Genomic DNA, 22,878 nt, shown 5'->3' on the forward strand with positions numbered 1-22,878 from the left:
TCTGTTTCTCTCCTTTCTCTCTGTTTCTTTCCTCTGTTTCTCTCTTTCTCTGTCTCTGTGTCTCTCTCCTCTCTCTCTGTTTCTTTCCTCTATTTCTCTGTCTCTCTCTCTCTCCGGTTTCTCTCTGTCTCTTTCTCTCTTCTTTCTCCCTCCCTCCATTGTAATGTAATCTTGATACACATTTCCCCGATGTGGAACCCAGCACCGGCCGTTGGCACTGTGCGCTTTTCAACCAGCCGTTTGCTGCAAGGGGCAGTCACGACGACCCTCTCATTTGGCAGATGGGTAAACTGAGGCTTCCAGAGATCGTGATCCGCCGTAAGTCACTTAAGGCAGTAAAGAACAGAGGCGGGACAAGCTCATCCTAGCACTTCTTCAGTGCTTCTTTGGTTTTTGTCCTTGTGACTGGAAGAGCCTCGGATAGGCCAGGGAGCATAGTACGCGCTTAACAAGAGCTGGAATGATGACTCCAAACCCAGGGCTCGCAGTTTACCAGCGCGACGTGCGCGCGCGCGTGTGCGCCGAGTTTATTTCGGGGTGTTCCGTTGTTTTATCCAAGCACAAAGGCAAACAAACCATGGAAGCGTTTACGGAGTAGCTAGCTGCCCTCCTTCTCCGGGGAGACCTAGCAGCCCGCGTCCCCACTCCCCCTCTTCTCCCGGCCCCTCTTCCACCCTGGCTCTGAAGCTGGGGCTTCCAAGGGGGCTCTCTCTACTTTGGCTGCACTCCGGCACTTTTAATCCGTTTTTATTGTAAGCCCGGAGTGTTTGCGCAGGGGCCGGGCCGCTGCGGCCGGCTGCCCGAGACTCCCCGAGCGTTTTGGCCCTCCTCTCCTCTTTCCCTCAATAACCTGTTACTTTAAGTAATGCATTTCGGTTTCGGCCGTAGTCGGGCGGGGAGGGCGGCTGAGGTTTAGTGTAATTTAGTTGCCGCGTCTGATTGGCTCCGCCGGGCTCTTTCCCTCTCCCTTCTCCCTCCCCCCCCTCCAACCAGTCCCTCCCTCTTTCCCTCCACGGCCCCTCCCTCTTGCACCGGGTTCTGTGTCTAGTGTCAGTAGCTCGCGGCTCAAGGCGCATGCTCCGCGATCCAGTCTCAGCCCCTGCTGCTGTTGCTGCTGTTTGGTTGCTTTTGCTTTGGCTGTCGGGGCTCAGTTGAATTAGAGGGAGAGAGAGAGAGAGAAAGAGAAAGGGATTCCGAGGAAGAGAGAAGAAAGGGAGAGACACAGAGACAGACTGAGGCTGAGAGAAAGAGGGCGAGCGAGAGAGACGGAGAGCGAGAGACCGGGCAAGGGGAGGGGGTAAAGACAGAGAATGTCCGCCATCTACCCTCTTCTCCTAGGCGCACTCTCATTCATATCAGCTTCTTCATGAATTACAGCTGAGAAGGGGCGGGCGGGGGCGGGGGGGAGTCGGGGTAGCAAAAAACACCCCAGCAAACCTCCGGGCCCCCAGGCATGGCCAGCTCGGTAAGTACACGCCAAAAAACCCCTTCTTTCCTCCTCCTTCACCCAGCGCCGCCGCCGCTGCCCAGACACCGCTCCGTGGTTCCAATTAGAGAAAGGTTGGTACGGCTTGCAGTATGCCGCTTTTCCCTCTAAATCCCCACTCCCTCCTCTGCACTCTCCCCCCCCCCCCCCCCCCCCCCCCCCCCCCCCCCCCCGCCTTGCAATTGCAAGAAGCGCGCACCCCCCCCCCATACGCGCGCGCGCACACACGAACACACACTCTCACACACACAGACACACACGCAGACACGGCGGAGGAGGCGAATAATAACTCAGCCATATTTCAGCAGCCGCTGCAGCAGCCGGGAGCGGAGGGTGCACTGTACAGGGCGGACTCTCGGCAGTAGCGGCACCGGAGGCGGGCGCCGCGGTCGCCGCTAGGATGGTGCGTTCTTCCCCGGCGTGTCTGTGACAGCGGCGGTGCCCACACGCAACTTTAACCCCGTGCATGTGTGTCTGTGTGTGTGAGCGGCGGAACAACGAGGGGGCTGCCTTACCCCGCCCTCCAACCCCGGTTTCCTTAACCTTTTTTTTTTTTCTAATTTAATTTTTTTTTTTTGGGGGGGGAGCATGGAATGGGAAAGGCCCTTTGGGGGCTTTTCTGGGTGTCTGCGGGGTTTATCTGGGCGGTTTTCTGTTCCTGTGTGGGGCTCGCGGCCACAGGGCACGCTACCTATTATGCGTAATGTTTGTTTTGGGGAGGGGGCAGTGGCAGGGCACGTTAAGTTATTAATGCATTGGCGCGTTGTGTGCTTTTTGGGTGTGTGTGTGTGTGTGTGTGTGTGTGACGCCGTCTTAGATTTGCTGTCCACGAGTCCTGCAATAAAAAGCACAGGAGTTTGTGACTTGCCCACTAGCAAAAGATGCCTACAGTTTAAATTCTGCCTGCCTGGCACAGCGCTGCACAAGCATGCATGCTTGCATGCATGTACTCTCCCAACACATAGACACAGATACACACAAAGACTTCATAGGATTGTTCCTTTTACGGGGTTACTTTCTATGAAGGGGTCCCCCAACCCCCATTCTTCGCTGCCACCTGGCCTTATATTGTCTGAGAACTGATCTCCTCTTGCTTTCTAATTATATTTAATTTGATTCCAATGTGTCTGTTGTTAGGTGCCCCCATCCTCCTCTTCCTCTCTACCTCCCCCCCCTTGCAATGGGGGTAACATTCCGTTACAATTAGAGCTCATCTGGAGTATAGCTGACCCGATCTCACCTTACTGGGTGTATGTGAAAGACATGCAACGTATGTGTATCTATTTGTGTTTATACGCGTGTGAAACGTGGGTGTGAAGAATACTATTTTCTTTTGTGTGCATAATCTTAAATGTGAAATCATCTTTCCCCCGTTATTCATGGTTATCTCTCTCTGTCCTCCCTTCTTCAGTGTGCTGTTCAGGTGAAGCTGGAGCTAGGGCACCGAGCCCAGGTTAGGAAGAAACCCACCGTGGAGGGTTTTACCCACGACTGGATGGTGTTTGTTCGCGGACCCGAGCACAGTAACATTCAGCACTTTGTGGAGAAAGTCGTCTTTCACTTGCATGAAAGCTTTCCTAGGCCAAAAAGAGGTAGGACAAATAAAAAGGGGGTGCTGATTTTTTTTTCTTTTTTTTAAGTATTTGCTTTAGAAGACAGCAAGCAAAGGGGAAAACAATTGACTTTGCCAGTGTGATTTTTCTCCCCTCCTCCTTCCTTCTCTCCTTCCTTGTATGTTTGCTGAGCTCTCAGTCTGGTGTTGGCTGCGGCAAGAAAGCAAGAGGCTCCCAGCCCAGTCTCTGATTTTTCAAAAGTCACCGCATGTAAAAGGACCATCAGGTGTACAGTATTTTCTTTTCCAAAGCAAGAATTCGCCAGTCCTCTGGGGTTAGCAGCTTAGGCTGTGGATGGTACAGTCGTTAAGGGTTGGGGGTGGGGCTGGAGAGAATTAATGGCATTCGCGTTTTTCCAGAAAAAAATTTGAGTTTGATGTGCAGCATTTTAAAAATAAAAATGTATCGTGAGCATTTGTTTCCTGTTCAGGTATTTGTGTTCCTTGCCCCGATCTTGGCTTTATAGCACATTGTTTGAAGGTTACCACAGACTACTTTTTTTTTTTTTTCCCTCCTCTCTACTAGGTCTTTCCAGCCTTATCTTTCTGTCTGAATAAAGGTTTAATCTTCCCTCCTCTTAGATGGCACTTGGTCCCGCCTAGATAGTGGTGTTTTAAGCGGGTGGGGTTCCCGATCTTAGCTTTAGGGCAAGAGTTTGCTGTCTGAGATTGTTTTGTGAGAATGTTTTCTTAAGTTTCTGAAGGAACGCTTGCCTTCTGCTTTGAAGGCTTCACCATCTTGTTTCTTTGACTTTTTATTTTAATTTAATTTTTTTTTTTGAGTTTGCATAATTCTGCCTGGTCTGTACAATTTCAAACGTTTTTCTGTGCAGGGCAAAGGCAGTGTTCAAACGAGACAGTTTGTAATGTCACAGGATATTGGGAAAAGAGGTTTGGGTAACCTCAATTTCAGTTCCTTTCACCCTCATGGAAGCTACTGTCTGGTTGTTTTAGTTGGATTAGTGGAGGTAACAGTACCACTACAATAAGGTGCTTTGTTTGTGAGCAGGTTTATTTATCTAAGTAGACACAATGGTTAGTAGTTATCTCCCATTTGATCTGTAATCTTTATTGGCATCTAGAACTCCTGCAGTTCCTTAGAACAACATCATAATAAATCCATTCTGCTTAGAGCTATGTGGGAATTATTGAACATACAGGCAGTGAATAAAGAAAGGAGAAATGCTGGGTCGAGTGTAGAGGTGGCAGAGGTTGTTTTGATGCGTTTTTTGTTTCCCAAGCTCAAGTGGTGAAGGGCTGTGTTATGTTTTCTTTCCCTGACTTAGTTTGTAATGCTCTTTTCAAATAGGAGAAGTTGAGTTTGACAGGCTTTGTTTGATGATTAATAAATGAATTACATTTCTAGTACAAGGAATATGCCTTGCTAGTGGGAACTCTTTAGGTTGGATTTTGTATCCAAGCATAACCAGAGAAAGAATTATCCTTTAACCGAATCCTATTTTGTATCTCAAAGTCATGATACCGAGTAGGCTGTCAGTTCTTAATTACTGTACAGGATTGGGTACGATGGCTCTTAGTATCTTTTCTACTGGGGTTTGTTAGTCACTGCAGTGTTTTTAACAAAAGAAGCCATCTACCCCTGAGACTCTTGGTACCCAAGGTTGCCATTATCTGACTGCTATTGACTTAGAATGTTTAAAAAAAATTCACAGCTTATGTTTTGGGAGAAAAAGCCCCCCCCCCCTTTTTTTTCTATTTTTTTTTTTTTTTTTGCATGAAGTACAGCAATTGAGGTAACAGTTTATATACTGTGACAATGAACAGATTGGCATTGAGAAATTTCAAAATTAAGAATTGTTTTTCACATAGCTCCATCTCTGCTCTAGTAGGTGTGTGGTGTGACACTCTCTCTTTATTTCCTATACTTAATGATTTTCTGTCCAGCCTGAGGGAACATGACTCTGCAGCCCAGACCTGGGAATTGTTGCTAGGTGTGGTGTGCTGCTTGTTTAATAGTAGGACAATTTCTGGTGTTTCAAGGGTGAGATGTCTCCTTGTTGGTAGAATGCACTTGGGTATTTTCTGGTATGGATAACTTTTACTTATTTAAAAAAAAAAAAAAAAGCCCAGTCATGTAAACCATTGTTTTAAAATGTTTATTTTTTAGATTTTTATTTGTATGTGTGTTTTCCATGATGTGACAAGTGCTGGGGAAAAATGCCAGCTTACATAGCCTGGGAGAGACCTTGTCATATTGTAATTACACATGACTCAGATTGCAAGAGAACATTTCTCTGTTCATTGGGAACAGTTGTAAGTTCAAGCAACACCAAACATGCCAGTCATTCCTGTGACTGATTTCAGTTTATTGAAATAAGACAATTTCAAAATGACAACAATGATGATAGAACAGGCGTCCCAGAAATTTCTTCATCTACTCCTGTCCTTTTAAGGTCCTGCATCATAGTGGCGGGATAAAATCTCACTAATGAGGGGAATACCAGTCTGACTTAGTGAAAAATCAAAACTATGGATGGTTTTAAAAGAAATGTAGTTAAAAACCCCCCAAAAAACACTTTCAATTAGTATATATTATAAAAGAGTGTACTAGTAGATAATATAAAATTATCATACTGAATATGCTGGGTCTTAGATACATATAAGAATATAGCATATAGATGCTATAAGAATATAAGCATATAGATATATCCTATAAGAACACAGTATTTGCTGGACCTACAAGTTGATTTAGCCATTAATTTGTTGTTTTGAAAAATCTGATTTCCTTTTACTTGAGACTTTGTAGAGGAAAAAAATGACAAAACTTTGAACTTTTTACTTAATTAGAATTACATATCCCTTTTTTGAGTTTTAATTTGGTGTAGGATTCAAATCAATGAAGTTTTTACTTGTCCACTAATACATGTGTAGGAGACCTGCATTTGAAAACTAGTTATAGTCGAGTTATCTTGTCCCAATTTTGATCAAATGTTGTTGTTTAGGATCCAGAACATCTACTGTTAAGGAATTAGGCAGATGGTTCTGTCATAGCTAAAATTACCTAGATATAGAAAATATAATAAAACCTCCATGCTTATTTATTTGAACTGGATTTGTAATATTCTACTCTGACCATGTATAAGGCATATTCTCAGTACTTCATGTTAAATATTAATGCCTTCATTTGCAGTAAGATGTGAATTTGAGTGAACTTTCTTTCTAATTATAGCTATTTCTAGCATTGCAATCTGTTCAGTTGACATTTATGATATTAAATCTGTTGCTTATTATTTTCTGTAAGCTAATTTGATGGCTAGTAGTATAATTCTGTAAGCTAATTTGACTACTAGTATGATTTAATGGCTTTTCAGTTGAAGCTACATCTTTTTTTGGGAGGGCAGAATGAGAAAAAAGTGGGCAAAGAGGAAACTAGAAAAGCATAAAACAATTAATCTAAGCTTAAAAGATGTGCTTCGATTTAGCATTTTCTAATCCTGACTTGAATCTTTAATGTTGAATTTATATGCCAACTGATGTTGCAATTTGTTACAAAGCACCTAGAGTAGGATTGGGGAGATGGAACCTTTTCAGATGTTTGATTGCATTCACATTGTTTTTGGAGTCCTAAGTAAGGTTTTCAAAAACTTTGTTTTTTGTTTTGTTTTGTAAAACTTTGTTTTGAAAGTAATGATGGGTAGTAGCATTTTGAAGTGAAAACTAATGCTTTCTTTTTAAAAAGTAACAGTATGTTAAGGTGATGATGTGTTCATAGAATTAAGATGAACATATGAATTGAATCAAAACCAGTCTCTCGACTTGAATCCGTGCAGTGCTGGTTTATTGCTTTTTTCCCCCATGAAGAGCTAGTCACACAAAAGGGAGGCATTTCATTTTGTCCAATATAATATTAAGGGTTTCATAGTCTGACAGTTATATTTTTTCCCTTTTGATAACCTTGCCATTTAAACAGGTAATCATAGCATACTTTATTTTTTCGATGGTTGGGGAGAATGCTCCATGACCATTGATCTTTGTTCCTCTAGCCATTTACCATAATATCCATTCCTGAATATATAGGTTTGTCAGTGTGAATGAGAATATTTGCTTTTCTGTGTTTTCTTGTCAGTATATGTAGATAGAAATAACTAGTGGGGATGGGGTAATGGGGGAAGATTTAATTATGCCAATTTTGCATTTTGGAAGAAACTTTAATTTTAAAATTTTATTTCCATTCATTAAAACATTTGAAATCTATCAGGTCTTTGAATCATAGTGCTTTTGCATTATCCTTTATGACAGTTTTCTTTTCTATGTTGTGCTTTTCTTTGCTTTTGTTAAATCTTTTCATCTATCTGAATCATGTCCACCTCCCCACCAAGAGAAAGCTATATACCATGTAGAATAAAAGATCCATTTTTACCTTAGATTCTTAGAATCCCCAGAACTATTAAAATGTTAGTTACCTTATAGCCTAAACTGTATTTATTACTTCATAACTTACATCACTTAAATATCACATAAATGCTTTATTTTTAATTTTAGGTATTACTAAATTATCCAGTGTCCTTTCTATTTCTTCATATTATTAATGCCTTAAATTATTGGGTCTAAAAGTTGTCACAGAGAAATGGTTACACATTTTCTAAAGAAAAGTGATTGATATTTCCCTCAAAATCCTTGTGTAGTTTTAAACCTAAGATATGAATGGAAATGAAATTTTTATTTTAGATCCCATGACAAAGAAAAATAAAGATACAGGAGCCAATTTAGACCATGGCTTAGCATATCATATATGAAATTCTAAAACATCTTTGAATCTTGTTCTTTTTACTAGACAAATGAACTTGGGCAAGTCACTTAATTATGTTCTTTAATGTTCTCCCATATAAAATAAGGGGACTGGTCTAGGTGACCTTTGAGGTATCTTTCTGTTCTAGGATCACTAAGGTAGCTTCCTGTTGTAATTCTATGATTCTGTGAACAAGAAGAAAGTTCACTGCTTACTTATTATGTGATATTTCTTTCATGCTTCCAATATGTTATTAAAATCTAAAAAATCTCTTTAAAAAGGGCATCAAAAACTTTGGAGACCTTGTATATGCTATACTAATCGTAATCGAGGGAACATTTCAGTATAATGTTTATTTGACCAACAAATGTCTGTTAAGTATGCAAGTTGTATAAAGTACTATGTGCCTGCTGTGTGTGCTCTACAAAGAAGTGTAGACAGGATATTAATCCAAATAAAATTACACATTTTATTTGGAAAGGCAATAGCAACATTATGGATGCCTATGAAAAGGTAACTAAAAATACCAGGTAGCACTTTGCTTATTTTATATATCTTTATTCAGTTCAATCACTATTGAGAAATGTTCATAGTTCAACCTAGAAGAATAATTAGGGTCTTTATTAAGAAGGTAATGAAAGAATAAACTTATTCTTTCTATTCTAGTGATATGTGCTTTTGATTTTCTCCCTATTCTTTCCTGCCTTATGCACACACTATTCTCTCCCGTTCCTCTTACCCCTCCCCATTCCTAGTTTGAGATTCTCCATATGGTTTAAAAAACAAAAGAAAACAAATAACATGGTGTGTGTCTGTATGTAAGTTAAACAGTTGAAATTAAATGACTTTTCATGAACCGTTTTCTGATCACCCCAGCTACTAGTCTCATGCCCCCAAATTACTTTATATAAACTTTATATTTTGTACTTAACATTTGTTTACCTGATTTTTTTCTTTCTTTTATCCTCACTTTTATACTTAACCTAGCATCTGGCATATAATGGGGTATATAATAAATGAATGATTGATATATTATTACCTTCTAAATTCAAAACGCTGAATGAAATGCTTATTTTCCCCCCAACGGTTTTGAAATTTGTGAAATATATTTTAGATGATTTTTAGAAAAGAGAATCAAAAGAAAATATCAATTTATGGTGTGGTGAATGCTTGACGGTTGGTTTAAAAAAACCCAAACCAAAACAAAACAATCTGAACATTTCCCAAAGTCAGACTATAGGAATATCACCTATTGTAACTGATCTGATGGGGAAACTAAAACAACCTTGTAGTTATAGTTAAGTCTATAAGAAGAATGTTAAGATTGGTGAAGATCTGAATCATAAGATTAAGTTAACATGAAATAACAATATTATTGTGAAAAAGATGTTCCCTCAGGTCTGTTTTAGGCTGAAGTCATGATTTATTATATAAATGATGTTAAGGGCAATGTACTGATTTCTGCCTGTTAACCAATAAGGTATTGGTTGTGTTGAAGTAGTAGAGACATTTTGGTCAAGGAAAGGAGAAATCCAACTCTACTTGTTGACACTTGCATTCCTTTTTTCTCTTGATTTTAATTTTAATATGGAAATATACAATGTTGCCCCTATAGGTCTCATTTTTTTAATTACTTAAAAAACTGCTTGTAATTAAATATGTAGTATTATTTTTATGGTTCACCACTTCAGTTAAAACAACTTTTCATTATTTGTTAGCCACCCTTTGTTAGTTTTTTATTCTGATTATCTTGGAAGAAAGATCTGCTACTAAAACTTGGACCTTGTACCACTTAGCCATTCTGTGTCTTGGTTTCCTCATCTATAAAATGAGGATGTTGAGCAATGAATTTTAAGGTCCCTTTCACCTGTGGCCTTGGTTTCTGTGAAAAATCATTTGTGTGCTTTAGTCATCTGTTAATGTTTTTGATGTGTGTTTTCAAAGAAAAAGACTGGAATTTATATGAATTAGCGAGACCTTAAATGTTAGCAACCAGCACCGAATTCATTTGGGCATAAAATTGAACTGGGCTATTCAGGTTGTAACTCCTTCAGAAATGTAAACCTATGTCTGTGGTCTTTTCATGCTTAATATTTGCACACAATAATGAAGTTACAGAATCTTAAAAGAGTTAGAAGGAATCTCAGATTATCTAACTTAAGTTTCTAAAGGAAGCAAGATGACTTTTTGTAGTATTTTCAACAAATGATCATTTAGACTTTTCTTTTTTTGACTTGTGGGGTCCATTTGTTGAGTCTAATTAGAATTATAACCAAATGTGTATATGGATGTATGTATGCATGTGTATACATATGTATGTGTATACACACACGTATTTCATTACTGAAATTGCTTTCCCATTTTGAAGTGGAAATATAATCTTAACAACACTATTTCTTTTTCAAAGTTCTTTGAATCTTGAAGGGAAGATAGTCTTTGCATGGGCTATTTGTCTTTGTAGCACTGATAGCTGTCCTTTTATGAGGGATAATAATTCATTTTCTTGGAGATGTTTTTCCTCCCCAAAGGTAGAATCTATTATAATTTTTTTAAAGTACCAATAACAGCAGTAGATTGTAGAGGTAATTTATAACTTGCCCATTGTTATCTGTAGGCCTAAATTTAGACTACATTATACCTTTTAATCTGTTCAATACCTCTCTTTTTAACTGTGTGATTATGCTAGGGAACCATTAATTTGCAATATTTAAAAATAGACTTATTGTGGGTTTTTTATTAATCATAATTCTCCCCCACCCAAAAAAAAATACTTCATTAATATGAGTGGTTGAATAATGAAAGCCTTCTTTGTATTTTTTTTTTTTGGGGGGGGGGGGAACTATTTTACTCAGCTTTTCCCTTGCTTTTGATTTCTCCCTGCCTGATGTATTACTAGCAGCTGTTTCAAGATGACTGCTCATGAAGATAAGAGAGTTGGCTATTGAGATTTGGTTGTTTTTAGTGAGGTACAGAACTTTCAAAAACATAGATATGTTCAGATTCTGTTCACCCTTTAGATGTTTTGAGTGCTAGTTTCTTTTGTTGCTGGTCCTTGAATGTATGGATGCAAACAAAACTGACATACACTTCATTTAAAGATATAATGGCATGGTGTAATATCAAAGTCAAATTTTTCTTTGTGTTGTATAGAAGTGGAAAAACTGAAGTTAGCTATATTGCTAGAACTGCATTCTAGACTATCTGGGATCTAAATGATCTGTTCTTTATTGTTATCTTTTGAAATGTTATTCTATTGAATGTAGAGCCCCTTTTTTCTTGATTGTTGTCTACAATTTATTTTGTTAATTAAAAAATTCTTTTTGGCTGCATATAATTTAAAAGAAGGCACTGAAAGTCAGAAAAAGAAATCTGCTTTTATGTTAAAAAAAAAAAAAAAGAGGGGGTAGCATTGCTGAACTGATTTTTCCTACTATTCCCCCATCCACCATGCACTTATTTATTATGTAACAAACTAAAGCTCAATTTCTTCTATATTACTAACAGTTGACTGCATGATGTATAAACAAACTCCATGTGAAATTTATAGGAAAGATCTTGGCTATCAAGGGACCATTTTTCTAAATGTGTTAAAGCTTAATTAACAGATGTTGATCTTTGCTTTTCTGCCCTTCCTGCAGACCTGTTTTGTTACTGTTTTTTTGCATTTTAAAAATTAAGTAAAATTTTATGGATGTGGAAATTTTGCTTATTTTAGATTTAATGAAAACTAGCTTTTAAAGAGAGAGAATGGATTTCTTGCTTTGATACAATAAAACTGATTTGTCTAGAATTTGTAGATCAGTAATACTTTACTTTATCAGTTATATTTAATTTCATTTCTAAAGTCAACAACCCAGGGACATGAAAGAGTTGACTTTCTTTTAATGGTTATGATTTTTTAAATGATATTTTGTGTTTTCTAATTAGAACATTTGTCTTTTAATTATTTATTGGTAATGAGTTGGAAAGAGATGATGACTTAGAAAACTTAAGATCTCTAGCACCCAAACCTCATTTTAGTCAGTAAATTAAATGTATATCAACCTTTCCTACAGAAGTTTCCAATAAAAAGTTTAATTGATTGATCAAAATTTCACCTGTTTTACAGATCAATAGTGAAATAAATCGTTAAAAATTTGGTAGCACTGGGGATTAATGGAAAGAGCATGGAAAGGAGATGGACAACTTTTAAATTATATGTTCTTCATTTATTACAATTGACTAACTTCTTGATGTATTGGTATAAATTTTATGCCATCCATCACTTGCTGATGGGTGCATAAGGTGTTTGCATTTGTATTTCTCTAACTGGGAACTCCAATCTGTATATTTTGTTATTTGTTTGTGCTAGGACTGCCCTGTAATCTCTGAGCGCTGAAAATCTCAATTTTTTTACGTATTCCAGAATTCTAAAAGAAATTGTTTAAACAATAAATTCTGCTGTTCACTTGCAAAGTCCTCATGTACGGTTGCAATTATTTTTTTCTCCCAATAAACAATGATTGCAGTTGGTTTAAAAACATGTTATTTGATAAAGATAGTTCTATCTACCTGAAGTATCTATAATGTCTTGATAGCAATCTTAAATTCATTTACCTGGAACATGACTGTAAGAAACTTAAAAGAAATTTCCTAAAGACTGAACATCAGGAAATAAAAAAGTTCTTTCTTTGTTTTTGACCATTACATTATATATGTTAAACAAGTTTGCTATATATGTTTGTCCTGGAAGTTTAAAAATGTTTTTAGGAAATCGTTTGATTTTAAAAAATTGATTTGGAATATTCTGCTGACATTGCTTTAGCTAGAATTGTTAATCATCTTGCAATTTTTTCATATGTTCAATTTGATCCTTTTGAGTTATGTTGAATATTGAATTCAGTTGCACTGTTAGAAATATATATAGGGATTTTTGTGGCAGATTATTTTACAATTAAAATAATTACTGTATTTTTAATGGGAACATGAGTAATATATAGGAACTTCATCTATCTCTGAGAAGCTTTTTAATATTTCAGACGAAAACTATCTTTGAATATTTTCCTGAAATACTTCATAGCCCATAAGTGTTTGATAATTGTAATTAATTTTTATAAGGAGAAATATCTATCATTGTGTATATGGTATATTTATTTTTGTTATTCTGTAATTGGAATGAGATAGCATTTTAAAAACTAAAGTTCACAAGATGGGACAAGTCTGAGTACAACTTTAACTTTAAAAACCTATGTGCTGAGAGGCTATTGGTCTTGGAGGATATAGTATTGGTTGCAGAAATCAGGAAGACCTGGCTCTGTGGACCAGGGAGTAAGTCACTTAAGCCTAAGCTCCCTGGGCAGTTCTAGTAATGGTAGAATTTGCAAAGAAGATGCTGACTTGGATTAGTAGCAGCAGCTTCCTTACCTGAGAGGTGATTAAATCATTGAAATCACAGCTGTCTAGTGCTTTCACCCCCATCTAAAATTTTTGAGGCTTAATATTTAGTTCATATTGCTTTAAATTGTATTTTTTTATATATTGTATTTTAATAAGACTTGAAAAAAGGTAAAAAAATAAAATAAAAAATAAAATAACAAAAAAATAAGACTTTTGGATATGTGTGTCTTCGTAATTTCATTTTTTTCGGTTGTCTGTTGAAGGAAATTTTTGAGGCATCTCTAACTTCATAAATTTACTAGAAAATTTTTTTACATGGTATTACTAATATGATGGGTGGCACCTGCGGTCTGAATCCATAGACTTTTCTGTTCCATGTGGTTTGCTTTTGCTGTATCATGTAAAAGTTATTTTCAAAATATATGCATGGATAGATTTCAACATTCACCCTTACAAAACCTTGTGTTCCAAATTATTTTCTCCCTCCTTTCCCTTCCTCCCCTTCCTTAGAAAGCAAGTAATCAATATATGATAAACATATGCAATTCTTCTATATATATTTCTATATATATTTACACAATTATCATGCTGCGCAAGAAAATTCAGATTGCATCATGTACTTTAAAACTTGAAAAATGAATATTACTGCTTGAGACCTGAATGACTGGTTACTAATAACATTAGTTTTGATTCGTATTTGTATATTTGCTTTTTGGCTATGGGAAGGTACTTTTATTGGGTGAAATGTGCTTATGATTTTGTTTCTCATGGATGGGCCTTTTGGGTTAATGTAGATGATATTTAAATGTGTAATTTTGAGAAAGAATAATTAACCAAAAGATATTTGAATCATAACTGCAGAAGGGAAAAAAGTAGTCATTATTATTGGAGACTTTAAACATTCAGTTTATAGAAGATATTTTAATGTTAAGTGCACAATTTAAGTAGTTACCTTGATTTATGAGACAGAAAAAAACCCTTTTTTTGTAATGAAAATGAATTTTCCGTTTTATTCAGTGAATGTGATAAAGCAGAGATAGGATAAACTTAAACACAGTGTTTGTGTTAGATGACCTCTAAGAAAGGCCCTTCCAATTTTAAAGTCAACGATTTATTCTATGGTTTGGCGATCTTTGGAAAACCACCCTTTCTCCATTTAAGTGTTTAAAACTATGTGAACTGTGATGTAATCACTCACATTGATTACACACCAAATAGTGAAAATAGGAATAATTTTGTGAGTATAATATCATTAGAGGAGAAAAATTTTACTGATTGAATACATATAATACACAAGAACTTTGTTATTGAATGTGATAAATTGGTCTCCTTAATTTTTAGTTGGTTTTAGTATATTTTTAGTAAACTTTAGCAACATGAATGTTATATTCCATAACAAAACTTAAGGTATTGGATTCTAAAAATGGGAATATTTTTCTTAGAGTATTTAAAGTTAGTGGCAAATGTAAAAATTATCACAAAAATAAGACTCATATATATAGATATATAATATAAGACTCATAAGAGTCTTATATTAAAAGAACAGATGCAAAAAACTTTGGTAATAAGCATATATGTGTGTTTATGCATATACTCAAAACAAGAAGTGTGTGTGTATACACATCCATATGTATATGTATGTATAACGGAAGCATAGTTCATAGTGAGAAGGGGTCTAAAGGACAAGCTGTTCTGTACTTATAGAGTGGGAAATAACTTAAGGCTTTCTTTACATTATTGTAAAAAAGACATTATTTTTACTTTAGCATGCTTAAAAACTATAGGGCAAGTGATCCAAAAAGAATAATCTTGAAATTCAATAGTAAGAAAACTACTTGACATTGTGGGCTGGAGGCCAGCAAACATAGGGCTTTCATTGAGTGTGGGCCATAGGCAGGCCTAGAATTTAAAGAGACAGGGTACCTTAGAAGAGAAAAATATCCTGTATTTGCTTATTTGTAGGAAAAAAAAAGTTTTCTCTAGAGACTCTTTGTTGGATGACCTTTTCAAGTTGGAAGATACAGGGCAATTTTCCTAACTCCTGCATCTTCTTTTTTGTGAAGTTGAATACAACAATTTAAAGAGCAAAAAAAAAAATGTTCAAATAAGGAGATTTTATAAGGAGTAATGTGTAGTTTTAAATAGGTTCTTCTAAATTCTTTTCTATATTAATCATTCAGTTTAAAAAGAACAAAAAAACTCCCTATTTTCTGTATACTTTTCTTAAATAAGAATTTTATAAAGTGCCTACTATGTTCTTTAGGAACAATCTTTCACAATATTTTTAAAAGATTTGAATAATTTAGGCTCTAAATTCTATCTAGGTCATGATTTCCCATTTGTCTTAAATCTCCATGGGGACAGAACCAGTGCTTTCTTGCTAGCCATGTGCTGTGAGAACTAGGACTTGTGTGTAACTTAAAATTATACACCAGTTAAATTTTTGCACACAATATGCAGTTGACAATTTAGTGTATAACTCAATTTTCTTAACTTATTTATTTATTTTTTAAGAAAAATCATTTCAGTGGCATGATGGTAAAAAAACTTATGGAGTAACTTTTCAAAGCCTGAAGGGTATTAACTATGAATCTGAAATTTAGTTTTAAATGAAGATTATATCCATGATGAAGCTTCAAATTTGGCAAGGTTTCAATTGGACAAATATGACTACCTATTGTGTTTCATTTAAATATGATTTAAACTAATCATAAATGCAAATCAATTAGGTTAAAATAGTTTTTATTTGTTGTAATTTTCCTTTTAGTTTTTCATCATTAAAAAACCTAAATTGTTGCTTGTTATTAAAAAAAAAAAACAAAATTAAACAAAAATTCTAAATTTGGCAAAGAAAAGAAAGTTTCCCAAATATGTTTTCCTACTCGAGTCATAATAAGCCATATTCTTAAATATCCTGGATAGTGTTGAAACCTTAGACTTAAGTTGTATCTATTTCCTCAGATCCCAATACCCAATACCTTTGCAGGACATGTAATAGGATTTTATTTGACTAAAATCATTTTTGGGTTAATATTTTCTTTAACAATATGGCAGTTATGATTATATTAAAAACCCAGTCTGACCAAAAAGAGGTTTGAAACAGTTGGATTCATGCCGATTCATACACTCAGTTTAAAACTAATTTGGGGAGATTTGTTCTAGCATGGATCTTGTCATGATTCCAATGAGAAAGGATACAGAACTAAGGGTTTTAGTCCTTTGGAACTTTGGTTATTTTGCTTCCTCATATTTACATGATTTCACACCCATCCCCCCTTTTATCATCCCCATTCTTTAAAAAAGTAAGATTAATAACATATACTGTAATAGAATGAAAAACTTTTCTGGTATCAATTATTTGTCCTTTTCAATTAATTGTTCATTCTCATCTATGGCATTTATCAGAGAGCATCTTAACAGATGCTAGAAATAATATGACGACTTATTGTTTTTGTTATTTAAAAGCAACAAAAACTTATTACTCATTTTACAAGGAAAATTGGAATCTTACAGAAATTCAGTTAGATTTAAAGATTTTTTTATATTTGAATTTTTGGGACTACACAAAGTTGAGAGATTTGTTTCCATGTGCATTCTGGCAAAAATTTGTGGCTTAATAATTGGTGTATAACAATGAATCAATATGTATGTACCTTTAATTTTTAGACTAATTCTATTTCTTGGGTAGCTAAAAACTTTCCCAGTAATTAATTACTAGTTTTTGCAAATGGGTTTTCTATAAGGCCAGAATGTTAAGTATCTGAGCTTTATCTTGTGTGGTTGATATCTTGGCATTGAAAAAGTAACTGAAGATTATACATGTGAATAAAAGTTAATAGTTGGCAAAAATTAGATTATCAAATAAATAGACTAGCTATGGATTAATTTTGTTTGCATCATCCATTCGAATGACATAAAATTAAATGGAAATGATCTGGTTACCAAAGGACCAGCACTGTATTAAATCACTTGAACTTTTGATAATATAGTTAAAGGGATAGTTAAACAGCTGCTATAGATTTTTTCCAGTGCCTTTGCAAAATTTGTTTGATCCTATTAGTTTTAGATGCTATCATCTCTATTTAGCAAAAATATTTACTGGGTTAGGTAGGAATTTTCCATGATAGTGATTTGAATCGCTGATTTGCAGGAAGTAATATGACAGAAAATGAGTAACTTGAATATTTCTTTGTGATACTAAGAAATCTTTATTTTCACAAGTGCCAATATTTCAAAACTTCTACTTAAGATAGAAAAGTTTTTGTGGAGGTTTGTTTGATAATAACTCCGAAGTTATTTGCATAATTAAAATTGTTTATATTGCTTTGACATCTGGCTGTTCAAACATATCTTTGCAACTTAAGAAGTGAAGAGGCAATATTAATCTATTAACTTAAATCTAGTTGGATGTGAGTCTACAATTAAAGTTTATCTACTTTGAAAAATTGATGAGGTTAAACATTAAAGTTATGCAGTTATTATTTTTGCATAATGCAAAAGTTTCTTCTATTAACTGTGAAGTTTAGCAAGCAATAAGACCCTTTCTTTTTAAGGCTGTACAAGATGGGATTTTGGAATTCACAACTTTGTGATTAGATCAGTGTGTTTGCCTCAAGGCTTCATCATTACTGAAAATTTCTGTTTCTTTGTTTGAAAATAATACTACTTTAAAATTATATCTGGCCTTGGAATAGTCATATGAAAACTACTGAAGCAAATTATAAGTGGTTAAGATTTTCATGCAATCAAGATGCTAAAGATAAATTACAGTGTTTTAAAGAGAAAATTCAATGTCATTTTGCATAAAAGTTTAGTGGTTTCTTCATTAATCTAAAATAACTGGCTTATAAATACTTTATCAGTGATAAAACTGCTCAGCATGTAAAATGAGGAGTAGAAGGGCACAAAGGCTTATTGCAAATTAAGGGCACAATGAGTACTAACGGACTTTCCAGCCATCTCCAGCTGTGAGATTATTATAGTTTTTGCAAACCCTTTTCTCTCAAAACTAAATCAAGAATGGTAGACTCCTGATAAAAAGAAGTGTATAAAAGCCTAACTAATCCTTAGATGAGTTACTTCAAACGTGCCAAGATAGAATAAAGTCAGTTAATAGCATGGATTAAAGGTTACTCTATATGCATTTTTATCACTCATGTTTAGAATTTTGTTGTATGTTAATGCATTTAGGCGATCTTTTTTTTTTTTCTTAAGGGAAAAAAAAAAGAGTAAATAAAATTAAATGTGAAGGATTGCATAATCATATGAGAAAATTTAGGATCAGGTTGGCCTGCCAGTTTTGATTGCAAAGAGAGGAAAAGCAAGCTATATATAATTGAGCAAACAGTTTTGGACAAGTAGTTTAGATATTTTGAAATGTCTACTTTTAGCATAAAGAGAACTATTGTAAACAGTTTTATACAGCTATTATCAATCTATATAAATACTTTTATTAGGTTTTTCAAAAATAGGGCCTTTTTAGCATTTGCTATACTTATGTAGTTACAAATATATGAAAGAGGGAGGAGATGCAGAACTGAAACTGGAATTAATATTAAAAACATCTACTGTAACCTATGTAAGATTATATTCTAGACTTTTTTTTTTGCATAAAAGAATAAGATTTGGGAATATTCTTTATTGTTTCTTTATATACCCCAAAGGATGAGTTCTCCCATGTGAAAGGGTAAGTTATATTGTCTCACTGTTAGCTCACGGATTAAGTATTCACTACCTGCTTTTATCTTTTGGAATAGTTTTTCCATTAAAACTGGCATATTATAATGGAGCTGCCAGCAGTATTGTATTAAGGAAAATGATTTGGCTTCTTGCCATTGGCAAGAGTGGGGAGAAAACCTGAGAAAATATCTGCCACTCTTATTATATTTTAGTGGTTATATGTAGCCTTTATAATTTTTTTTTTTTTTTTTTTTTTTTTTTTTTTTTTTTTTTTTTTTTTTTTTGGTAATTAAACTTTCAATGATGGGAGATGTTAAAACTCTTTTCCCCCCCAGTGGCCAGCTCAGTAAAGTCCCAAGCTGTGAGCTGCCAAAGGCTATCCTGGAGTTATTATTTATCATCTTACTTTACTTACATTACTTACATCTTTCAATTGTCATTTCTTAACAGTAAATAACAGTTAGTGGCCAGGCATGTGACTTAGCGTGTATTTATATTGATGTAGTCCACTAGCATTTGTTAAGTGTGTATGGTGTGTTGGGCACTGTTCTTAGAGCAGATACAACAAACACAAATAGGATGTGGCTATAAAGTAATAAGACAGGTTTCTGTAAGTTAGACAAGAATCATCTCTCTCCCACTTCCTCCACAAATAAAATAATTTTCTTTGCTATTGAGCCACAATAAAATGGTTCATATCCATTTTAATATTGATTTTTCAGGATACTATTATATATTGGTAAAGCACTAGCATAAATGAGTTTTATGACACTGAAGAAATAAATTTTGTATGGAATACGTACAGTACACTATAATTGTTTATATGTCTGGAGAGCAGATCTTTGAGTACCGAAAAAAATGTATTTTTTTGAGAATTGGGGTGAGTTGGATCAGGACAAAGAATGGATAGATATACTAGATGAATAATAGAAAGGAGAAATTTTGAATTGACCCAAAATTCTGAATCAATACAAAGAAGCCAGAGAATGAAGATTTTTCTTGATGGCTGAAGGCCTACCACAATGTTGCAGATTGACTTGTGGAGCTGTGTCTGTGTGTGTGTTTATAGGGCTGGAACATTTTATCTTCTGTGTGTTTCTGTGGAAGTTGTTTTTTAGTAGTGCCCCAAGAAAAAAAGTATTGGAGAACAGCTTTGAAGCCCTGCAGACTAGCTGGGATATCAAAGGACTATGGAATTCAGGAGTCATTGTTTTATGACTTGCCAGGAATCAGACCTATTTGTATAGGTAGCACACAAAATAGCTGTGATTTGACAATTTGGTGCTATTTATACCCATCATAAAAAGGGAAAAGAAAAAGTTAAAGGGGGTATTTTGGAAACAGGAACTAAGCTGTAAATGCAAATTGCTTCACCATTTTCTCAAAGGAACAAAAAGGAAAGGGAGTTTAGGAAGCTTTTTATTAAAGTTAGATTACCTAGGACTTGTATGCTTTCAGTATATAGAATATTGTATTCACATAAAAACTCAAATTTTCTATTTCTCTTCAAGAGAAATATTTCATTTTCCCTCCTTAAACATTTAAAAAATTGTTGTAAGACAGTGCAGTTTTTATCAAATTATAACAGATACACTTTTTAAATATAGTTTTGGAGATGACAAGAAAGTTGACATTTTACCAATTTTTATGTTTCAAATGAAAGTTGTCTGTTAACAAATGTCGAAGACTCTTCACTTTTTGGAGGAGATAACTTGAGGGGATTTACATTTTTAACCTAGTAAATTTTCATAGTGTTTTTATTGTTTTGCATGTAACATGCGGAAGAAAGTTTTAGTATTCTTTAACTGCATAAAAGAAATGTGTATTTAAAAAATAAAGTGTAAATTCCCATTTTACTTTGACAGCCTTATCATATATGTATTCTGAATTCAAAGATGGACACTATATGGAACTCATTATGAAAGAGAGCATCTCACTGTGAAGTTTATATTTTTTTAGAGGTAGATTAGATTAGAGATGGAGGTAGATTATTCCTGTTTTTTGTAGGAATGACACAGCTTTCTTTTATTATTCATAATGTTTTAGTTTCATGTTTGTAGTAGTTTTTTAAAAGCTGTCAACAGGTGGAATAATTAGGGTTTTTCTTATTGAGATGAATTGTCTTTTTTTTCTTAAAATTGAATTATCTTTGATACAAATCCTTTTTGATTAGGTAATATTTTGATGTCTTGTTATAGTCTTTTTATCACTAATATTTCTTCACTCATATTAAAATGGGTGGTATGGGATAGGGAATAATATGTAATATGAAGAGAGCAACATCTGGATTCAAAATTTTAGGGAGTCTAAATTTCTGAGGTCAAATTTGAACTTGGGTCCTCCTGATTTCAGTGCTGGTACCTCTATCCATTGTGCCATCTAGCATTGTGCCTCCCTAATGCTTTTTTATAAAATGGTTTCTATGTGTCCTTTTTTTAATCTCTCTGTTTAACATCAATTTATTTAATTACTGTTTTTTGTTTTTTGTCAATTTGGGTATTTCATAATTTTGTTATTTTCATCCATTTCTTTTAAAGCCTCTGTTTTTTGATGTTTACTTGTATGCAATACTTTTTTAGATTTTCTCTTATATACATTGTGATCTTTCCTTTTTGATACTAATAATTTATTTTTGCTTAAATATGAAAATCTGTGAATTTATTGTGGCTCTTCCACTTCTTCCCACAACTCTTATTGATTTATCAATTCATTTGTTTCTTTGTTCTCTTTCTTACTAGTTTATCCTTTATTTGAATAATTTCCTTCTTTGCATTTTTTTTCTATTAACTTTTCTATTAACTTTTTATAGCAGTTAGGTGGTGAAGTGAATAGAGCTCTGACTGAATTCACTTGGTTCACTTTGGTTGAATGACCAAAGTTGAAATAAGGCTTCAAAAACTTACTAGCTATGTGATCTTCAACAAATCACTTACTTTTGGCTTGCCTCAGTTTCCTTTTATGTACCATGAACTAGAGAAGAAAATAGCAAACCACTCCGTTATCTTTGCCAAGAAAACCTCAAATGGGTTCATAAAGAATCGGACACAACTGAAACAATTAAACTATAAATCAGTCACTCAAAGATCTTTTAAGTTTGTAAAAGAGAATCTCCTTCAAGATTTGGGCTTTTTGCCATAAATTTGTGAAGTCGCTTTAAACATCAAATTCCTATTTTATTTTTGTTTTTGAAAAGTATGTTTCACTGAAAAATATTTTTAAAAATTTACAGAATCCATACTGTTTATTTTATTCCACAAGATCTTGCAAAATCAAATCAATGGATTTTTTTCTCCCCCAAATGTGATTTTTTTTCCCCCCCTGACTTTTTTAGTGTATAGCTCAGCTTCTTAAACTGTAGTTTTCAATCCCATGTGACGCCCTGTAACTGTAATTGGGAGAATAGTTCACAAGATTATTATTTATGTTTAGTAAATGTTTGATTTGTCTATCTATTTTCCATATTTATATACCTGGGGTCACATTAAAAATTTCTCAGGTACAAAGAGTCACAAGTGGAAAAAGTTTTTTTTTTTTTTTTTTTTATTTTTTTATTTAATAGCCTTTAATTTACAGGATATATACATGGGTAACTTTACAGCATTAACAATTGCCAAACCTCTTGTTCCAATTTTTCACCTCTTACCCCCCCCCCCCACCCCCTCCCCTAAATGGCAGGATGACCAGTAGATGTTAAATATATTAAAATATAACTTAGATACACAATAAGTATACATGACCACAACATTATTTTGCTGTACAAAAAGAATCAGACTCTGAATTATTGTACAATTAGCTTGTGAAGGAAATCAAAGATGCAGGTGTGCATAAATATAGGGACTGGGAATTCAATGTAATGGTTTTTAGTCATCTCCCAGAGTTCTTTTTCTGGGTATAGCTAGTTCAGTTCATTACTGCTCCATTAGAAATGATTTGGTTGATCTCGTTTGCTGAGGATGGCCTGATCTATCAGGACTG

At 34.6% G+C, this 22,878-nt stretch overlaps 1 protein-coding gene across 5 annotated transcripts in view; it reads left to right on the forward strand.

The window, feature by feature from the left end:
• The first annotated feature begins 242 nt into the window (after positions 1–242).
• The window catches only part of MLLT3 (MLLT3 super elongation complex subunit), a 264,426-nt gene continuing 241,790 nt past the window's right edge, over positions 243–22,878 (forward strand). Inside the window, exons 1-3 of one of the 5 annotated variants that reach the window (XM_012542700.3) lie at positions 1,043–1,465; positions 1,792–1,889; positions 2,898–3,078. In XM_012542700.3, coding sequence (XP_012398154.1) covers positions 1,887–1,889; positions 2,898–3,078 — 184 coding nt within the window. In that variant the 5' untranslated portion in view covers positions 1,043–1,465; positions 1,792–1,886. Of the gene's footprint in view, positions 319–1,042; positions 1,466–1,791; positions 1,890–2,897; positions 3,079–22,878 lie in introns of those variants that run through there. The other 4 variants (XM_031969095.1, XM_031969103.1, XM_031969108.1 and 1 more) reach the window with 4 other exon arrangements.

This window comes from Sarcophilus harrisii, chromosome 1 (assembly GCF_902635505.1).
Source record: "Sarcophilus harrisii chromosome 1, mSarHar1.11, whole genome shotgun sequence".
In the NCBI taxonomy this organism is placed as follows: domain Eukaryota; kingdom Metazoa; phylum Chordata; class Mammalia; order Dasyuromorphia; family Dasyuridae; genus Sarcophilus; species Sarcophilus harrisii.